The sequence below is a fragment of the Trachurus japonicus genome, unplaced genomic scaffold, assembly GCF_045865225.1.
Source record: "Trachurus japonicus isolate A0001 unplaced genomic scaffold, Traja_1.0 AP030040.1".
NCBI classification, from domain to species: domain Eukaryota; kingdom Metazoa; phylum Chordata; class Actinopteri; order Carangiformes; family Carangidae; genus Trachurus; species Trachurus japonicus.
In genome coordinates this window covers 801-20964 of record NW_028220173.1, presented here as the reverse complement: position 1 = coordinate 20964, position 20164 = coordinate 801, and the positions used below count along the sequence as shown (strand labels likewise).

The window sequence follows — 20164 nt, the reverse complement described above, 5'->3', positions numbered from 1 at the left end:
AGTGAAATTCCGGCGTAAGTGTAAACCATGGTCAAACACACCGTAACACCGAGTTAGACCCCCCCTCGAGAGATCAATTTGCCCGACCGCTACATTCACGAGATCCACCAACTTCAGCAAATACCGCATTATCGCCACACACGGCGCTGTCCGGATCCACTGTCTGACCGCAACCAAAACGCCACCATTTGCCCAAAATAATGCTCAGAACTGCACCAAATGTCATCAATAGTACACACAGGGTCCCAGCACGTAGTACGAGTTGTCAAACATCTGCTAGCTTTGCCTGTTTTCTTTAGCAAGGAGATGCAACTCAACTCACCTACTTCTCCTCCGGGAGCCGCTCGTTGGTGAGGAAGCCCTGACGAGTCGATCACCGAGTGCACCGGAGTTCCGCAGCTCAATCAACAATTACCTCATGGAAATACAATCAGAGTTTTTTTATTTTTTATCTTGCATATCACTTTATAACTATTATTATCGAGTGCTGGCCACGATATAGGCGCAAATGAGCATTTTTAAGAGCTGCGGAACTCCGGTGCACTCGGTGATCGACTCGTCAGGGCTTCCTCACCAACGAGCGGCTCCCGGAGGAGAAGTAGGTGAGTTGAGTTGCATCTCCTTGCTAAAGAAAACAGGCAAAGCTAGCAGATGTTTGACAACTCGTACTACGTGCTGGGACCCTGTGTGTACTATTGATGACATTTGGTGCAGTTCTGAGCATTATTTTGGGCAAATGGTGGCGTTTTGGTTGCGGTCAGACAGTGGATCCGGACAGCGCCGTGTGTGGCGATATTGCGGTATTTGCTGAAGTTGGTGGATCTCGTGAATGTAGCGGTCGGGCAAATTGATCTCTCGAGGGGGGGTCTAACTCGGTGTTACGGTGTGTTTGACCATGGTTTACACTTACGCCGGAATTTCACTTTAACAGACCTTTTAAATGGCTCGGCTTGCACCTGTTGTAGCTCTTGTCTTTCTGCTTTTAATCTGTCTTTTTTTTTTTTTTTTGGTGCGAACAAATAAACAAAACAAACAAAAAATGTGTAACCCTAAAGATTTACTTTAAGTGACTAAACCAGAGCAAATACTTTTAGTTCCTAACCTTAACCAAGTGCTTTTAGTGCCTAAACCTGATGAAGTACGGTACCTAGACTTTTGGAGAACTTGTTGTACATTTTCTGTGCTGCCATTGTGTAAAGGTTGTACGCACCTTGTGTAGTTTATTCATGTTGCTCAGAGTTCATATGACGGGTCACTTCATGTTTCCTGTCACTCTTCTCTGTGTTTGCAGCCACACCATGTCGCTCAACTCCTCCATCGCCTTGAAGTCTTCCAGCAAAGACGAGCCGACGAAGGTGGACGTGGAGGCCATCATGGACAACGTGTCCATCGTCCTCTACACGCTGACGGTTGTGCTCGGCATCACAGGGAACTCTGTGGTGATCTGGGTGGCAGGATTCAAGCTCAAGGTGGATATTACATGTGGAGTGTGTAAGGCTACATGCGCTATAGACTAAAGCTGATGCGTGTAATATGTTTTATGGCCTTGGGTATAATTTTATACATAATTTATGGATAATATACAAATATGAAATTCAGAGACAGGTGTCATAGATATTGTCACAACATGTCAGCGCCACAACATGTGAGCGCCACTGTTTCCTGTTGGTTGCTTTACCCTCGCTCGTTCTCGCGCCACTTGGTTGTGGTTTTCACATGTGTAATATTAGCAGCCGACATAGCGCCTGTGCTAGTGCATTTAAAAAGGAAGTGATTCAGGATGTGCTGGGCCTCTTGCTGTTGTTTAGTTCAGTTCAGCTTTATCTGTGCCCCCATTGGGCAATAAGTGTTGCAGCAAGTACAAAAGACATACGATTAAAAGTCAGTAGCAGCGACTCAAGTAGCCCGTACAAGGTAGGGAAAGTGCAATCATTTCCAACATCATCAGCATCACATGAAAACAAAATGAAACAAAAACAGCCTGCATGTGAGAAACCACAGAATATAAATCCATCAGGTGTGACTCCTCCTATCCTCTCCTGAATTCAAAAGGGATACCGCTGTAGGAAGAAAGGAGTGCTTGTACCTGTTACATTTTATACGAGGAAGTCTGAGCCGGGAGCCAGAAGGTAAAAACTGGACCTCAGAGTGTAAAGGATGGGAGCTGTCGGAAAGGATGGCATAGAGAGCCTAAGTGGAAGTAACGGTCACCATGGGACCTCAATTTGGAAAAAATCTCCATGTAAGTGAACGAGAGTCAAAATTTCGTTTCGTGATCCGATTGACTTGTGCCTACCTGTTTAAAACACCGCATTTCATGCCAAGAAATCAGCAGTTTGTTGTAAAACTATTGTAAAATAAAATTAAGAAAAATCCGTAACCAGAAAGACGACAGGTTGCGTAGGTGATGTCACACACCACATGCCGCCCTTTCCCGTGTCAGTTGGTGATGTATTTTTTGTGGGACACCAGATCTGTAGTCCACAGAGCGTCTTCACGCAATATACATCCTTCTGTTGCCGTTTTACGACAAACTGCTGATATTTTGGCATGAAACGTGATGTTTTAAACAGGTTAAGGTCATATATTTTTCTCATGACACAATTCAATCGGATCACGAAATAAAATTTTGACTCCCATTCACTTACAGTACATAGAGACTTTTTCCGAATTGAGGTCCCATGGCGAGCTTCACTTCCGCTTCCGCTTAGGCTCTCTATTAGCCTTCCTGATGATCTGCCTATTGAACAGATCTGAAAGTGTGCACTGTTGAACTCCCAAAATCTTACTATTTGTTTTTATTACTCTGTTTAGTGCATTTTTTTGACCTGATATTAAGGTTGCCAAACCAGCAGAGGAGGGAAAAGGTAGCACAGATTTGATTTATGAGCTATAAAGTAAAATCATCAGGGACTTACCAATCTGGAACTTGGAGAGTTTTCTCAGACAGGACAGTCGTTTCTGGCCTTTTTTTTTGGAGTTCTCTGAATGGCATGCCTGTCACTTTAGTATACAGTATAAAACTTTCAATATGTTTCCAATAGTATCAATAAAATTAGCTTTCCTTTGATGTTTCTCTCCTCAGCCGAAGGTCACCAACGTGTGGCTGGTGAACCTTGCGATAGCCGACCTGATCTTCTGCTTCACTCGGGTCTTCTCCCTCACCAAGAAGCTCTTCTTCGACTACTGGCCCTTCGGCGTCTTCCTCTGCAAGTTCAACGGCTTCTTCAAATACGGCAACATGTTCTGCTCCGTCTTCCTTCTCGCCGTCATCAGTCTGGACCGAGCGCTCTGCGTCTGGCAACCCGTTTTCACCAAACGGCGGCGCACCCTGCTGGCCGCCCGGGTGGTGGCCGTCTGCATCTGGACCACGGCGACGATCCTCAGCGTGCCGTACTTCGTCTACCGCCAAGTCTACCTGGGGAAGAACAACCTGAGTAAGTGCTCTCTGGAGGTGAAGGAGGCGACGGCGGGGGACAACACCACCAAACTGGCGCTCTACTCCATCCGCTTCACGTGCGGCTTCATGCTGCCCTTCATGGTCATCCTCATCTGCTACATCCTGGCCGGCATCGGCATCCGACGCACCCGTCTGTCCGGGAAATCCCGCCCGCTACGTATTTTAGCATCATTAGTCGTCGCCTTCTTCGTGTGCTGGGCGCCGTACCACTGCCTCCTGCTGGTCAAGATGGTGGACAGCAAGAACAAGGTGGTGAAGATCTGGCACCCCGTGGCGAAGGGCGTCGCCTACTTCAACAGCTGCGTGAACCCGCTGCTGTACTTCTGCATGGGGCTGGACGTGAGGGGACGCTTCAGGCAGAGTCTGGCCGGCGTCTACAAACGGGCTCTGGCCGACGACGTGGACGGACAGACGTCTCAGTCCAACGAACGCTCTCTGGACAACAGCAGCGGATCACGGCGCACTTCGGTGGCGGCGGGGAGGAGCCAGACGTCGGTGGATGTAGCCAAAGTCTGAACTTCGAGGATCAAACACGTTCTTTTCTCTTTTTTTTCAAATCCAGCTCAGTTAAGTGGAAGTTAAAGCAGAAGTAAGCGTATTATTTGTGTTAATATAAGTCTTAAATGGTTATATCTTCCGACAGCAATCACTTATATAGAGTGTTTGGTCTGAAACATGGGTCTGTCAGTCACTCTGCTCTGCTGTAAGCCGAGGAGAAAACTTTCCTTGTATCCTACAACCTTTATCCAATGAGGAGAGAGAACGGCATAAAGGGGCAGTCCTCTCTGTGTGTGCAGCCAAGGGATGCGCGTGAATGTGGTGACGTAGGGACGAGGGCGGGGACTGCTAACTCCATCGGCTGACAGGAAGTTAGCCAAAACGACCGGATCGCTTACTTCTGCTTTAAAGCCACTCAGAGGATTGAACTTGTTTCAAGGTGAAACTGTAACAGTGAATTTATGTTTAAGTGCCCAAGATATGGCAAGAAAATAGATGTGTGTTCTCAACTCCCAGAATGCATCACGCCTGGGTTATTATCTTATCATCTATAGCATATTGTAGCTGATCAACCAGTCTTTAGTTTCCTATTAAAAAAAAGAAAGAAAAGTGCATGAGGGATTTAAAGTGATAGTTGGGTAATTTGAAGTATCAGAATAAGAATCAGCTTTATTGTCCTGTACCAGGTACAATATATGTGGCTTCTCTCCTGGATAGCAATTGAAAGTATGTACAGTATATATAAACTTGGACATAAAAATATAAACAAAACAGAATTAGTATAGGCAACAAAATGCATGCATTTTCCCTTAAAATCATCAATAAGATCGTTCTCTATGTGCAGATAATTCAAGGACTTTTGTTTGAGGAAGTAAAAACAACCAATCCACAAACCCACAAACTTCTGTACATACAGTAATGAACAAATAGATAGGTGATGTGGTTCTTAAAAAATCAGTTCTTCAGTAAAGTCTCATTGCAACAATCCTTTATTATAAATGTCTACATTAATATAATGAAAAGATTGAAGTTGCGTTATATGCTCGTCAATGAGTTCAGGTTTTTCCGAGTTGTGTTTCAATGCATGTGATTAAAGTGTCGGATGAAAAGTGGAAGTGTGTCGTGGAGTCTGAGGAGACAGGAACGAAGGAAGGTCGACTGAAGGAAGTGAGACCATGACCAGGAAACACAGTGATGAGATTTAGACGTGACTGGTACAGAGATGATCATTTACACTGAAACTGAACTGTGTCCAGCTGTAAATAAGAGCGGCTCAGACAGGTTCATCAACTCTGAGTGTGACTGTGAAGATGTGGGCAGAGCCTTTATGGCTTAACAAGCATAAGGACGAAGTCTGATCCTTAGCAACCCGCTCATAAAACACAGCTGTACTCGCTCTGCAGATTAGCTCCACATCACTAACATCACAACGTCTGTACAGTACAGTTTATCTGGGACTCCATGTTCTGCAGGTTTTATGGTTCCTAGCTCTGCTCTGCTGTGTTTAGCAGCGTTGATTTCAGCTCACATAGTGTTACATTTTGATTTATAATTCTCAGTAATGACCGATAATAAGCTTCGAGTGTTGTGACATGACTTTGTAAATACCGCTGTAAGATTACAAGCTGTGACATAGAAATTATAGTTGTCCAAAAGATTTTCAGTGTTAAGACGAGATAATAAACCATTGTTATCTGTTGTGGTGTCTTTAATTACACTGTGTAAGAAGATTTGGTGTTTCGTACCCGTGCAGGGAAGTTACATAGTGCAGTTTCAGCCGACGCGACCCGGCTCAGGCTGCAGCGGCAGCACCATTCATCCTATTAACCATTTTTCTACCATTGCAATGAGTCTGGAAACATTATTTTAAGGACGAAAAACTCCGCAATGTTACTTTAAAGCCACATTTTACATTATTTCCACATTGATAATAAACATGTTGTTGTTTATAAACACAGTCATGGATGTTTAGGTTTGGATTAGTGTAAAAAAAAAAAGGAAAGTATCTGCCCACTTGAATAATGCGAATGTGGCAAGGTGAAGAGGGCCCGAGCGGGGATTGAACCCACACCTCCCGGGTAAGAGTCATGCGCGCTTGCCAGTCACCCAAAGGGACATCCCTTTGGCCAAGTAGCCAGGGCACATGATCAATTGGAGGCATAGTGACAGGAACCTCAACTGTCACATCTCTCCCCCTCTTTTCACAAGCACGTCCTCGTGCTTCCGCGCAGGCTGCCACACATTAGGAATCCATGGACCCACCACTAGTGCTACATGGATCCTGCCAACAACGCCAGAATGTGGCAAGGTGAAGAGGGCCCGGGCGGGGATTGAACCCACACCTCCCGGGTAAGAGTCATGCGCGCTTGCCAGTCACCCAAAGGGACATCCCTTTGGCCAAGTAGCCAGGGCACATGATCAATTGGAGGCATAGTGACAGGAACCTCAACTGTCACACAAGTAGGTCTGGATTAGTAAAATAATCTACTGTACAGTATAATGTGTTCAATGATTGTGTTTAGTATTTAGTAGGCTATTTTATGAAACGTTTGTGGTTTATCAGATCATTTATAAAACGTAGATAGATAATTGAACTACAGCATTAAAACATATGGTTTAAACCACTTTATGGTTTAAACTAGAGGAAGATGGTGGTGGTGTTAAACCAAGGTGTTTGTAAAAAACAAACAAACAAAAAAAGACACTGAGACATTGTGGTATTTTCTTCAGTTTAATCAAATTGAAATCAAAAATATTCTGGCCACAGATTTATCTTCATGGTGTTGGTGTCTATACTCACTTCCTCCTGTGAAAAGCTGAAAAAGTTAAAAGAGGACGTGAACTAGAGTAAAAAGGTTGTGAAACCATCATGATAACATCTTTTAAACTTCACATTTCTAAGTTATGAACTGAACTGGGATATGAAACACGACTGGCACAAGATAATGGACAAAGAAAGAAATCTATAGCCTAAGTGTTTCCTTTAACATGCAGTTTTGTTGTTTTTATATTATGTTCATATATAGGCTATATATTATGATTAAAATAGGCCTACATCAGTATATTGACTCATATGAAAGTGTTTTTTCACGTTCACAGTAAAAGACACTGGAGATTAAAACCTGTCTGCTGCTTCATCCCAAGGTCAAGTTACGTCTAAGAATGTGTTTTTAAAGGAAATAATTAGGCTACTTTATCCTCTTTTTGATAAACTCATCATGGACCTGGAGGACAATATCACATAATGTTCAGAAAGCTGCGTGTGACACAAACACAGCCTCAGACAATGAAAAAAAAAACCCATTTGTGAGCCAATCATGTTATTTTGATGTAGTTCCACATTTTTGCCAGCAGAGTGCGCCGCCCATTCCTCCCACACACAGTGACGGTGCCACTCTTTTCCTTTTTTTTTTCTTTTTCTTCTTTTCCCGCTAGCCGTAAAAAACTAGAGCAGACCCGCCACAACCGAGAGGTCGTTTAAGATAATGACTGAGTGAATAGACATTATACTTTGAGTTTTTATTTTTGGAGTGGATTAATTCCCACTTTTGGGAGCAGAGTTGATCGACAAACATCGTCTTTTTGCCCCAATTGTTTTGAGAGCGAAAAAACTCAGGTGAGCGCAATATAGTTAGGCTACCCTCCAGTTTAACATGCTAGCTGAGTCGTTCATATCCTGTTGTTTACATTATTTCGTGGATATGAAACCTAATCATGTGTGTTCTGTGCTGTACTAGCCTATTACAAAATGGAAAGTAAGGAAATCAGAGGCAGATACAATGGATGTGTATCTAAGTTGAGTTTTAATTGTTCTTTCGTAATGCAGCAATTAAGCTAGCTAGCACAGCTGGTACAGCAGACCTGTAGTGGAAGCTATAAAGGTGAAAGACAGCTGTTCTTGAGTTTGATAACTATGTTGTTTACCAACAGTAGACTCATGTCTAGTATCTATCTATCTATTTATGTAAAAACATGTATGGATGTTATTCATTTAATATTTTATGTGTAATGTGTAGTGATTCGTTCATGCTTGCTATTATTCATTTACACGACGGATTTATTTGTACAGCTATATGGGATTTTGTTGCCATTGAATATGTGTCCACTGGTTAAAAAAGAGGAATTTTATACTGTAGAGTAAATGGGTAATTGATTTAAACTCATAGAAAATATACATTTTAAGAGAAAATCAATCTACTGCAGTGTGGATTTTGAAGATGGCGAGCCTAAACCCGAACCATCAGACTGGAGAGCAGAACGCAGGCCTATGCAAGTCTGCGGTTTCTTCATCGTGTCTTGAACTAAAGAAGGACAAGCATCTTTTTACTCGGGTAAGATCTCAGGTAAGCTCAAACAAAATCAAACTTCCCAATTAGTCAGACATAACTATAAAACTGTAACTATAAAAAGGAATTCAGGATACACTGAAGGATTTAATTATTAGAGTGTTGGTCCAATCTGTCTTCCTTGAGCATACTTAACATTTTCTGATGGTGCCAGTTGAGTGAGTGAATGATATCTATCTATCTATCTATCTATCTATCTATCTATCTATCTATCTATCTATCTATCTATCTATCTATCTGCATGTGTCAATGATAACTTAATTATAATTAGATTACATAAGATGACAACTTTAATATAGGAGTCATAAAACCTCCAGCACACTCTTCCTCAGCCACAAATATGACGTGTTAATTACCGCAACACATTATGTTTTACTTAAAACAACTTAAACTTATAAAAGACTATTAAATTGTAGATTTATAATAAATTACTAATATTGGTAATAACTCAACTTAACTTATATGATTCAAATTAGTAGCAGTAAAAAAGTATCAACTTGACTCACTCCTGTCTCCATCCATGTTGTGTGACTTTGACTGCTGTTCAGCACTATATGTTTCATCCACATGCCATCATCATGACAGTAAAGTTAAGCTCAACCCATGATTCATGGTAAAATGCATATACACACAAAAAATGTAAATATGTTAATGAAAATGCAGAAAAATAATTATGATTGTTGTATTTACCAGTGATCATCTCATTGATCTTTTGGATATAAACATCCACATGTGAGTTAGACTATGCAAACTGTGTTATAATTAGGCTACTATCTACATGAGTTATAGTTTGTGAACCTTGTTAGTTATGTAACATTGCTGCTCTGTCTCTTGGCCATAAATCTAATTTGAATAGTCTGTTTCCATCTGTCAAACAACCCCCTCAGGGTCAGTAAACCTGTAATCTGCAAAGTAAATGGTAACTAACGACGAAATAATGTCAAATCAAAGTTATACAATTTTAACTGGATTAATAAACTCATGTATAACAATTGTATTTTCATACTTAAATGGTGGATTCAGCATTTATAAATCAAGTATTATATCATGTCATTTTTGGTAATAAGCTCACTTATTAGTGTGAGTAAATGATTAACAAACTATTTCAATGAACATTTATGCTGCACTTACACATATAATGATTAAGCCATGTGCTAATGGTAAGTGAATGTGTTTAGATTATTATTATTAGTAGTAGTAATTGACTTACTACTTAGTATTAATGTAGGGAGAATGCTTTATAAATTATAGTATTTAAACAGATGGGAAAATGTGTTGAGAAATATTTGCATACAAGCTTTTACATTCAAAAACATCTACAGGCCACTAGAGGGTAGCACCGGCCCATTAGACCTAATAATTAGTTAAACGATGCACTGACACAACCGGTCACACCTGACAGATCGGCTCTGCTGGTTGCACAGGCCACACACAGAAGCTGAAAAATCCCCAGGTTATTGTATGTACTCTGTCACAACATTTTTTTTTAAATATTTTTTTGCCTTCATTTGATAGTATAGTTGAGAGAGACAGGAAATGGGGAGGCAGAGACAGGGGGAGTGACATGCAGTAAAGGGCCGCCCAATGCATTTAAAAACAGTTTCATGATCTGAACTCTTAGTGCCAATATAAACAGTGGAGCACCAGCTTCATCCTTTCAGATGTGAAGTGAGACAAAGGTAGCAGAACCACAGGTTTGTGGCTGAGATCAAATTGAAAGCTGAGTTTAAAGATTGGAGTGGGACAACCAGTGATTGCTGAGGACTTACGTAAATAGGAAGTGATAATTCAGTCATGGCCACATCCATTCATGGGTCAGAACATGATGATCTCGACTGACTGTGACTCATAATCAGGACATTTTATTTAATGTAAAAGGCACCAGCATCTACAAGTTTGTAATTTGACTTGACGTATAGGTTAAATTAAGCTATAAACTTGAAGGCTTTTTGTCAAGCATCTCTCTGGAGCTCTAGTAACCGCCCATCAGTGTCAGCCAATCGGAAGAGAGGAGGCTCTGAGCCTCTCTCCTGATTGGCTGACTGTTCCAAGCAGAGGTTCCCAGAGGAAAAATTTACTGCTCAAAGCTTGCTCTTCTGTAGCTCCGGAGACAAATTTGAGATTCTCATATCAGCCTCATTTTAGTTTCTATTTTGACTCAAATGTTTCTCATATGTTTCTCCTAAAATTCACTAGGAGCAATAGGTGAGACAGAGTAATTAGAGGGAGTCATACTTGAGACTTAAGGGAGATACCTTGCTAATCTCAATTCAGTGTTTTTAATGGCTCCTTTATTTCTCCTTGGAGAAGAAAATGAGCAATACTGGAGCTACAATGGAGCAATACTTGAGCTACAATGGAGCAATACTGGAGCTACAATGGAGCAATATGGCGCACACACACGCACACACCTTACAAATACTGCAGCAACTAAACATTCTGAAGCACATACATATACATATATATATATATACATACATACATGTATATATACATACATACATACACACACACACCAACAGCCAGGCTTTATAATTCTATAGCAAATGAGCTGACAGACAAATTGATTTCCCTTTTGCAATGAGTAATCTGAATCTTTATTCAAAGTATAGTATTGTGAGTATTTCAAGTAGCTGTAATAACATTAATACAGGCAGCATTTGTAAACACAGGCTTTTTTTGAACATGGTTGTTTCAACAAATGTCTATCAGTATGCCACACCCAATACTTCACAGTGTTGTGGCCCTGATGCTGTGTTTCAAGTAGCTGTAATAATAACATAACTTTACATTGCACAACATTTAAAACAACATTTGAAAGGGCTTTTTTTGAACATGGATATTTCAACAAATGTCTATCAGTATGCCACATCCAATACTTCAGTGTTGTGGCCCTGATGCTGTGTTTCAAGTAGCTGTAATCATGACATAACTTTACAGTGCACATTGCACAACATTTTACAACTTTAAAGGGATAGTTCACCCAAAATTGAAATTGTGCACTGTAAAGTTATGTTATTATTACAGCTACTTGAAATACCGCATCAGGGCCACAACACTGTAAAGTATTGGATGTGGCATACTGATAGACATTTGTTGAAACAACCATGTTCAAAAAAAGCCCCTGTATACAAATGCTGCATGAGGGCCTTAAAGATTGAAATTTGAAAAAAAAAAAAAAAAAAAAAAGATTGAAATTTCAGAGTCCTCCGTGGCTTTTCTGAGTTACAGGGGGTCTCGGCGTAGCAGTGCATGTCCATATGACGGTTGCAAATGGATACCAACTGTCTTCGTAACAAAAAGACAAACCAAAAAACACCAAAAAACACCCAAATACCTCCATTCTGCTCGTATGTAATGTCCCTCTTGTATTGAAGCCCCGAAATGCGAAATTGTCCTGAAAAAAATTAAATAAGTCTATATTTCAAGCTCATTTTGTAGCGGAAGCTTCTCGAAGCTCCTCTTCCCTGGAAAGAGGACAGACCCTGATTTGTCCAAATTTGACAAACTGGGAAGAGGAGCTTCAAGAAGCTTCCGCTACAAAACAAGCTTGAAATATAGACTTATTTAATACTTTTTGGGACAGTTTCGCATTTCGGGGCTTCAATACAAGACGGACATTACATACGAGCAGCATGGAGGTATTTGGATGTTTTTTGGTGTGTCTTTTTGTTACGAAGACAGTTGGTATCCATTTGCAACCGTTATATGGACATACACTGCTACGCCGAGACCCCCTGTAACTCAGAGAAGCCACGGAGGACTCTGAAACTTCTCCCAGCCCTTAGTCCACATGAGAGTGAGTAGATAATGAGTGAAATTTCAATCTTGGGTGAACTATCACTTTAAGGCCCTCATGCAGCATTTGTATACAGGGGCTTTTTTTGAACATGGTTGTTTCAACAAATGTCTATCAGTATGCCACATCCAATACTTTACAGTGTTGTGGCCCTGATGCTGTGTTTCAAGTAGCTGTAATAATAACATAACTTTACAGTGCACATTGCACAACATTGCACAACATTTAAAAGGGCCTTTTTTTGAACATGGATATTTCAACAATGTCTATCAGTATGCCACATCCCATACTTTACAGTGTTGTGGCCCTGATGCTGTGTTTCAAGTAGCTGTAATAATGACATAACTTTACAGTGCACATTGCACAACATTGCACAGCATTTAAAACAATATTTAAAAGGGCCTTTTTTTGAACATGGACATTTCAACGAAGGTTGCAATGCTTTACAGTGCTGTGGCCCTGATACGGCATTTGTTTATGAAGGCTTTTTTGACCTTACTTTTCCCCACCGGTGTCCATCCATCCAGGGTACTACAGCGCATGATGTAAGCTGCAAGAAGAAGAAAAACAGAGAAAAGAAAGCACAAATTACAAATGTCATAATGTAACAGCAGTTACAATGACAGTATTGAGAGTTTTTTTTAATCCAGATGTCACATAATTCACATTGAAATATCTCTATGGTTCACACGAGGAAATTCATCAAAACTGTGAGGTCACTGAAACAATCAAAACATTAAATGTAGCTATGTGATACATGGGGTTCCAACACTTCAGAAACTATGCCAAATGTGGCCAGATATTGTGATGAATGTGAGAAGGGTCAGAAAAAAGAGGGGAAACCAAACTAGAAATTAAAAGTAGAATTACAACAAATTCATTTTTGAAAATAATTTGTGCTTCTTTATGTTATGTATTTTTACTGATGGATTTCCACAACCTTTCCATATTTCCATAAATTGTTAACAATGAGCAATGTACTTACTTAGAATCCCATTGACTTTGAACTTATCCAGGACTGTCTTCCCATCTGGCACCTTCCCGTGCTTCCCAAAGGCCACAGCATTTCGGCACTCCTCTGCAGTAAAAAACTCATCAAAAAGAAGATGGAACAATCTGAGGCAGTCCTTCTTTGCTCCTGCATGTATTGCAGCCAGGCGGGTGGAAGACACGAATAGGCCACTTTCTGGATACAGCTCTTGCTTCCCAGATCTGTGTTTTGGAGCCCCAACACCAGCCTGAGGTTGGATCTGTTCCACTTTGTCCAGAAAGCTTTTTAATGCCTCGAGGAGCTCACCACCTGTGACATAAAATATGAATTACCTTACAGGGACACAGAAGCAAAAATAAACTAAAGAAAAGGATGAGACTAGTTTTTAAAAAAAATCAAGAGATTTCATGATGGGCTAAGATTTTTTACCAAATTGTTAAAAGCTTTTAAGTTTTAGTTTAATTTGGTACATTACGAAAATTGTGAGAGAAAAAAGTAATAGTGTTAAAGGAACAATTAACTGCAACAGAGAGACAAAATGTACTTACTCATACTGCACAGCACATCCTGCAGTTTGGCTTTCTCCTCCACTAATTTGTCCACCTCTGCCTCGCATGCCCTGCATGGCTTCCATGATCTGTCTTCTCTTGATTCAGGGAAACTGAAAATTGGCTCTCCAGATTCTGGAAGTGGATCACGCTCAATGATGAAAGTATCTGCAGATGACGAGCATGAAGAAGTCTCATGTTCAGACGTACTAGGCTGGCTCTGGTCCCCAAGAACAGCAGGTTTTTGGTTTTTACCAGGACTGTACAACATTTTGAGAAAGCTTTCTTTGGGTGTTACAGTCGAAGCTGGTGGCTGTCTTTGGTGATCCAAATCCACCAAAACAGGTTGTGCTGACAGGTCTGAAGATGTGGGCAGTGCCGTGTGAGATTGGTGATGCTTTGGATACTGCGAAAGGTTGGAACAATGTGTGACTGGAGACAGAGTGGGTGCATACTGGTGGAGCGGCTGGACAGGTGGATGCGTATGTGGCGATGACTGGGAAACTGGAACCTGGTACTGTGGCCAGGCAGTTACAGGCTGGTGCTGTGGCTGGATAGGTAAAGATGACTCGGTAGGTGGAGGTTGGTACACTGGCCAGGTAGTTGGAGGCTGGATGACGTTGTGGTCCACAGTATTTGGATGATCCTGTACTGAGGTGGACTGACCTGCTTGAGGTAGTGATGGAAGGTTGTAAAATCGTTGAGCAGCTGCATCTCTTTTTTTCATGTCTTTCTTTGTGGCCTTCTTGGCATCCACTGTCTTTTTAACTGTTCCAACGAAGTCCACTGTGGCGGTGTAGAACTTGTTGTCGGACCATCTTGCAAGTACTTCTTCCCCTGGCTTCAGATCTCTAAGGCAGGTGGTGGGTTTATCATCTTTGCTTAGTATATCACAGGCATTAAAAATCTTTGCCGTGTATCCGTCTTCAAAGGTCAAAAATACAAAAAGTCCTGAAAATGAACAGAGTAAATAAAAGGAGATTTTGAGTAAACCAGTACAGGCTAAAAATCAATCTTAAACATGCTACTATATCTTATTGGTCTCAATTCTAATCATCTTAGACTTAGAAGTGATACAAATTAATCTCTTCACATTAGCCTTCAACTAGCATTAACTTTATTCTTTTTGCATTTGCTTCACACTTCTTCACTCATGCGACACTTTACAATAACAATGTATTTGATTTGAATCATGCACTCTGTATTCTATCTTTTCACTTTGTTTTTGTTCTATTTCATTATTTAATGATTACTGTATGCATTTTATTATCAACAAGATCAACAAGATTCCCGCGAGTCTATGCATGCGTTTATTATTACTAATTTCTCCAAGATGTCCGCCTCCTCCAGGTAAACAAACACCTGGTTGCATGTTTGTATAACTATTTGCTGTTGTCTGTGGAATAAAAAAGGTGGTGTGTGAGTTGCAAATAGCTTAAACGGCGGTAGAACGCACTACCTCCATTTTCTGCTGCTGCTAGGAGGTGGGGACAGAGAGATCTGCTAGATAACAGGAGACATTGAGAGAAAAATCTGCACATTCATTATTCTAGAGGTAAAATATTTGGAAAATATGGCCCATGGTTGTTTTTTGCCTGGAATTGTCCTTTAAGCTTTATTGTCTTTCATGCAGACACTGTGATATATGCAACTGCTCCCTCTCATTCATTCGTGGTCTCGTACTGCCATCTAGTGGTGCAAATAAATCGCTACGCGACATGACAGCGGGTGATAACGGAAACACCTTTCCTCAGGCAGACACGCCTGTAAGTCCGCCAACATAAATTGTAGATAAAAGCCAGATAGCAGCTGCTAAAACCTTAGTCACGGTGCAGCAAGAAGTAACTACCATCAAGCTAGACGAAGAACCGACGTCAGAACACCGCTGCTCAGGTTAGGCTGTAACAACTTAAGATCGTACTATTTGTTTACATTGTGTTGTGTGTGTGTGTTATTTTAATAACCTAGCTTTCTTTGTACCAAAATCTAAATTTACAGGTGTGATTATCACACCCGTGCTGATATACAGTACAACAGCACTCCCTCTCGTGTGATATTGCTTAATTATACAATTATTGTTCAGCTTCCTTTCGCCTCCCAAGGACATAGCTTCAGGAAGGTGATGCCCCAAGGTTTTGTTTAACCCTATATGATTAATCAATAACTTGATAATACGATAATTTATGAATAGTGACCATAACTGGTCATGAATCATTACCCTCCATATATCCTACATTGTCAATACATTTTAAAGAATTAAATTCTATAATCTACAATAAAGCGGCAACGGAGTTTCTGTAGGTATCAACAATTAGAGACCTATTTTCAATTTCATGTCCTATCCTGGAAAAAAGTTGCTACTTTTTCTGATGAGAGAATTTTATTTTATTTAAATAAAAAATGTTTAAATCAATTTCCCAGCCCCAAATGTAGTGATAATTTGACCAATAGAGTTGTAAAATTCTGTCACTAAAATGCATACAGTTTCAAGTGGGGGTTACTCTCACCTTTCTTGACATTTCTTTTTAAAAAATCCTGTAAATCAATGTTTGCAGCTGAAGTTTGCCAATATATAGCCTAGATAATAATAATCCAAGTGATAAGAGACCAGAGACTGTCAAAGATTTTTGTTTTTATAGTGTCCATAGTAAGTTAGAAATGACAATCATGCCAAAAATTAGCTAAGCCATGTAGTGAAATTAATTACCATCTGAGTCATCTTTGGGTGAGCCGGGGTCTGGTTCATAAAAACACATCTTCTTCGGTGGGTTTCGCGCTCTTTTGGGCATCTCTTTCTTGGTATTTCCTGCTGGGCCATCCATTCTGTTAAATACATAAAAATACAATATTTTAATTATTTAAAAAGGTGGTTCAATGTCTTATTTTAGTTACTAGTTTTATCATGTCATTATATCTCATAATTTGGTACAGCAACTTGTTGAAACATTTGGATACAGAGATGTGTTACTGTAACCAGACAACTCAGGAACTGAAAAACATGGTCTTTAAGAGGATATATCCTCTTAAATTTCAACACATAGCCTAACAATTTTGTCCACAGCAAGCACTTTAAATATGCATGAGGCTCCAATGCAAATATCTTAATTGCCAAAAATGCCATACATCATGTTAAGATTTGATCACCAAATCAAACTTGCTGTCTTGTTTGCTAATTATATAATAAAATATGATTAACCACCCACAGAATTCTGAAGAATTAATTATGAACACATGAATACGTATATAAAATTATGTTTAAGTCATGAAACAATAAGCAGTATGATCTGCTCTGAGATGCTGGAGGTGTGTGCTGGATCTATGCTGAACTCTGTCCAGCTGCCTGCAGAACTCCCTTTTAAACACCATTACAACAAGCCTTGTTCGGCACATATTTTGTAGGTAAATGTGGACTCCTTTCTAAATGACCAGCTAGCAGGCAATCTATCACAATCATCGTCGTGTTAATTTGAAGATTTTTTCAATGGAGTTCAGTATTATTTTACTCACTTCATTGTTTGTGAAAAAAAATCCCGAAGAGCATATTCTTTACATAAAGATATTACCACAATAAATTAACCAGTTAACGTTAGCTAACAGTTAATCATAATAAGTTCATGGCCACGTGTGGTCCAGGCCTCACTAGCTAAGTTAGCTTCACTATTAGCCGCATGTGCCGACCAGTTTCTTCGAAAAAAGTATCTCAACCAACATAAACACTCGCCACCTAAATGTTTGCAAAGTTTTACCCAAATTACGCTTTACAAAGATATCGCTTACCTTCTTTTACGTCCCGTAACGGTTCCTTCTGCCTCCATCTCTCTTTTTTTCCCCTTCTGCCTCCCGCACATGGCTCCCGCACTGGCGCACTCCAACCGTTAACGTAAGGCTTCACGTCAGTCAGACTTAGTGCCAATCAATGACCAATCATGATGCAGCAATTGTGACTGATGGCGCTCTCTCCCAATGAAATGTTGACGTTAGGGCTGCATCATCTACTGGGTTCAAAGTTCACATTGGACTTCATTGGACTTTGTTGAAATAGTAACTTTATTGCTCTCAAATGAACAATAAATGACTGTTGTTTTTATTTTACGTTTTATGTGGTTCATGAAAAAAACCTGAATTATGTGCATTGGAATACTTACAATTATTCATAGAAAATGTAATTAATATAAAAGCAGAAGGTCTTTGCAACCTACAATCATAAATGTTCAATCAATTCATTCTGAGTACAGTTAGGCTATACATAATAATAATAAAAAAAAATCATGTGGATTACAATAAAGTGTTTGATTAAAAACAACCAAAACATTGATCTCAGTCTGAGAAATCAATGAGTGCTTTTGGAGAGCTCTTCATTTGTTCTGTCTGAGCTTAGAATGAGATGGATAAACTGAAGCTAGAATGAGAATAGATTGAGTTTATAGAGAGAGCTCTCTGATTTCTCTGCATGATATCACAAAGAGACATAACATTTGAGAAACTCTGAGAATTATATTAGAGCTTGTTGAGATCTCTTCTGAAACTTAAAAGGAGACTAAATTGAGATTTAGTGCATCTTATTGCTCTGGAGAAAAAGATGAGACACAGGAGAAATAACCCTTAGTCTCAGTTTGCTGTCACACAGATCTCATAGTTGTCTAGGAGAAGTAAATGAAACATTTTTGAGATCTCTTTTTGAATTTTCTTTTCCTCTGGGTTGCGCTAGACTTTTTCGTTGTCGGTCATTTTGACTGACAGGGTCATAAAAATCCGGTCATAATCTATTTTTACCCGTCACTTTAATTTTTTTTAATGATAATAATGACATATTCGATAGCATTTGATTTTCATTCATTTTTAATTCATATTCAGTCCAAACCAGCTGAACAGAGAATCCACACCGTGGATACAAACATCAAGCAGATGAATGTGTGTAGGCTCACTTTTTCTCCGCACTGCAGTGACAAAAACAACGGATTGTGGCACCAGTATGAATAATATGAACAGTTCACCTGCCTAAACGCAATCTCACACCTTCCTCCTGGTCCGCATGGACTCGCGTGGCCTCTTGCGCGTAATCAAATGCCCCAAAGTGGGATTGGCTATTGTCATGAGGTTTTGGACTTTTGCATTTAATTTTAATTCATTTTTAATTAATATTCAGTCCAAACAAGCTGAACAGAGAATCCACACCGTGGATACAAACATCAATATGTAGGCTCACCTTTTCTCCGCACTGCAGTGACAAAAAACAACTGACTGTGGCCCCATGTAGCTACATATGAACAATGAACAATTAAATTCACCTGCTATGGCCTAAACACACAGTCTCACACCTTCCTCCTGGTCCGCATGGACTTGAATCGCGTGCCCGCTTGCCCGTAATCAAATGTCTCAAGTGGGATTGCTGCAGAGGCTATTGTCATGAGGTTTTGGACTTTTGCCTCGAGCAGACGACTTCTCATGGCTGTTTTGATGTTGTTCTGGAGGCTGAATCCGCGCTCTGCTGCCACACTGGAGACTGGAATTACAAGCGCCACTTCAGCCAAAGTTTTGAAATCAGGGAACATTTCTCCAAGTGAAGTGATCATAAGTCGGCAAGACTCTCTGAACGAGGGGTTTCCTGATCCTGCAAGCACCCGCTTCAGCGGTAGGAAATCCCGCAGCATGCGCTCCTTCTGCACCAGTGGATCAGCTGCACCGGTCTGTGGCGCGTAGTGGTCACAGACGCGCTCCAAAGCCTCCTGTCCATAACTCTTGAACGCGCTGTCAGCACCACCCGGATAGCGAGATGCATTGAGTACGGTGTCCAGGTCAGAGATGATGCTCAGATGCTCAGATGGGAATCTTTTTTTTATTGATTTGGTTACCTCCGCAATGTACTCAGTGCGTAAAGTTGAAAATGTCTGTGCGTCTACACGTGTGAGTGTGATGCCACAGAACATGTCGTCTTGTAAGGCCTCGTTGAATCTTTTCTCCGCTTCACCTGGCCCATTCACCAAGTCTTCCAGACTGGCCAGAGTCATGCTCACGACAGGTGAGATGGACGAGATATTAACGTCTTCTTTTTGGAAGACGAGGTTCATGCGGTTCACCACGGCCAAAACGTCAGTCAGTAAGTGAGTCAAAGCCGTGAACGTGTATGTTTGAAGGCGCTTTCTGATGCCCTTAGCTACCGGGCAGTTTTTTGCATCTTCCTCCTCCCTCAACTCCGACACCAGAGCAGCCCAGTTGGCACGTATCCCCTTAACTGCCCTCTCCAGGGACAGCCAGCGTGTAGCCGATGGTTGTTTTAGGCTCAGCAGGTCGTGTTCCCCCATTTCTTTTTGAAGTTCATTTAGTCTGTATGTTCGTATGGGAGAATTCTTGTAGTATGTGTATATGTTATTAAGAGTGGAGACATATGCACTCACTTGACGCACAGCCGTGGAGGCATCACGCGCAGCAAGCGCTGTCCTGTGCGCACCACAGTGAATGTTTACGAGGAAGGGACAGTCATTCTGGCGCAACAGCTGTGCAACTGTTGCGGTCATCAATATC

The 20164-nt window shown here is 40.7% G+C and overlaps 3 protein-coding genes across 3 annotated transcripts; 1 reads left to right on the top strand and 2 right to left on the bottom strand.

Moving 5' to 3' along the window:
• The first annotated feature begins 1289 nt into the window (after window positions 1–1289).
• On the top strand, window positions 1290–4007 carry LOC146960744 (formyl peptide receptor 2-like). Its single transcript, XM_085772095.1, has 2 exons — window positions 1290–1469; window positions 3086–4007. The coding sequence occupies exons 1-2, from the start codon at window positions 1299–1301 to the stop codon at window positions 3974–3976; spliced, it is 1062 nt and encodes a 353-aa protein (XP_085628221.1). The 5' UTR covers window positions 1290–1298; the 3' UTR covers window positions 3977–4007.
• Window positions 4008–12539: 8532 nt separating this feature from the next.
• On the bottom strand, window positions 12540–17485 carry LOC146960743 (uncharacterized). The gene is made up of 5 exons (XM_085772097.1): window positions 17420–17485; window positions 16350–16465; window positions 13643–14593; window positions 13089–13403; window positions 12540–12653 (listed from the first exon to the last, which is right to left on the bottom strand). Exons 1-5 carry the CDS (start codon window positions 17455–17457, stop codon window positions 12547–12549), a joined length of 1527 nt encoding a protein of 508 aa, XP_085628223.1. The 5' UTR covers window positions 17458–17485; the 3' UTR covers window positions 12540–12546.
• A 1469-nt stretch (window positions 17486–18954) lies between these two features.
• LOC146960742 (uncharacterized protein C17orf113-like) lies at window positions 18955–19944 on the bottom strand. The gene has a single exon (XM_085772098.1). It carries the CDS (start codon window positions 19942–19944, stop codon window positions 18955–18957), a length of 990 nt encoding a protein of 329 aa, XP_085628224.1.
• Window positions 19945–20164: the final 220 nt, after the last annotated feature.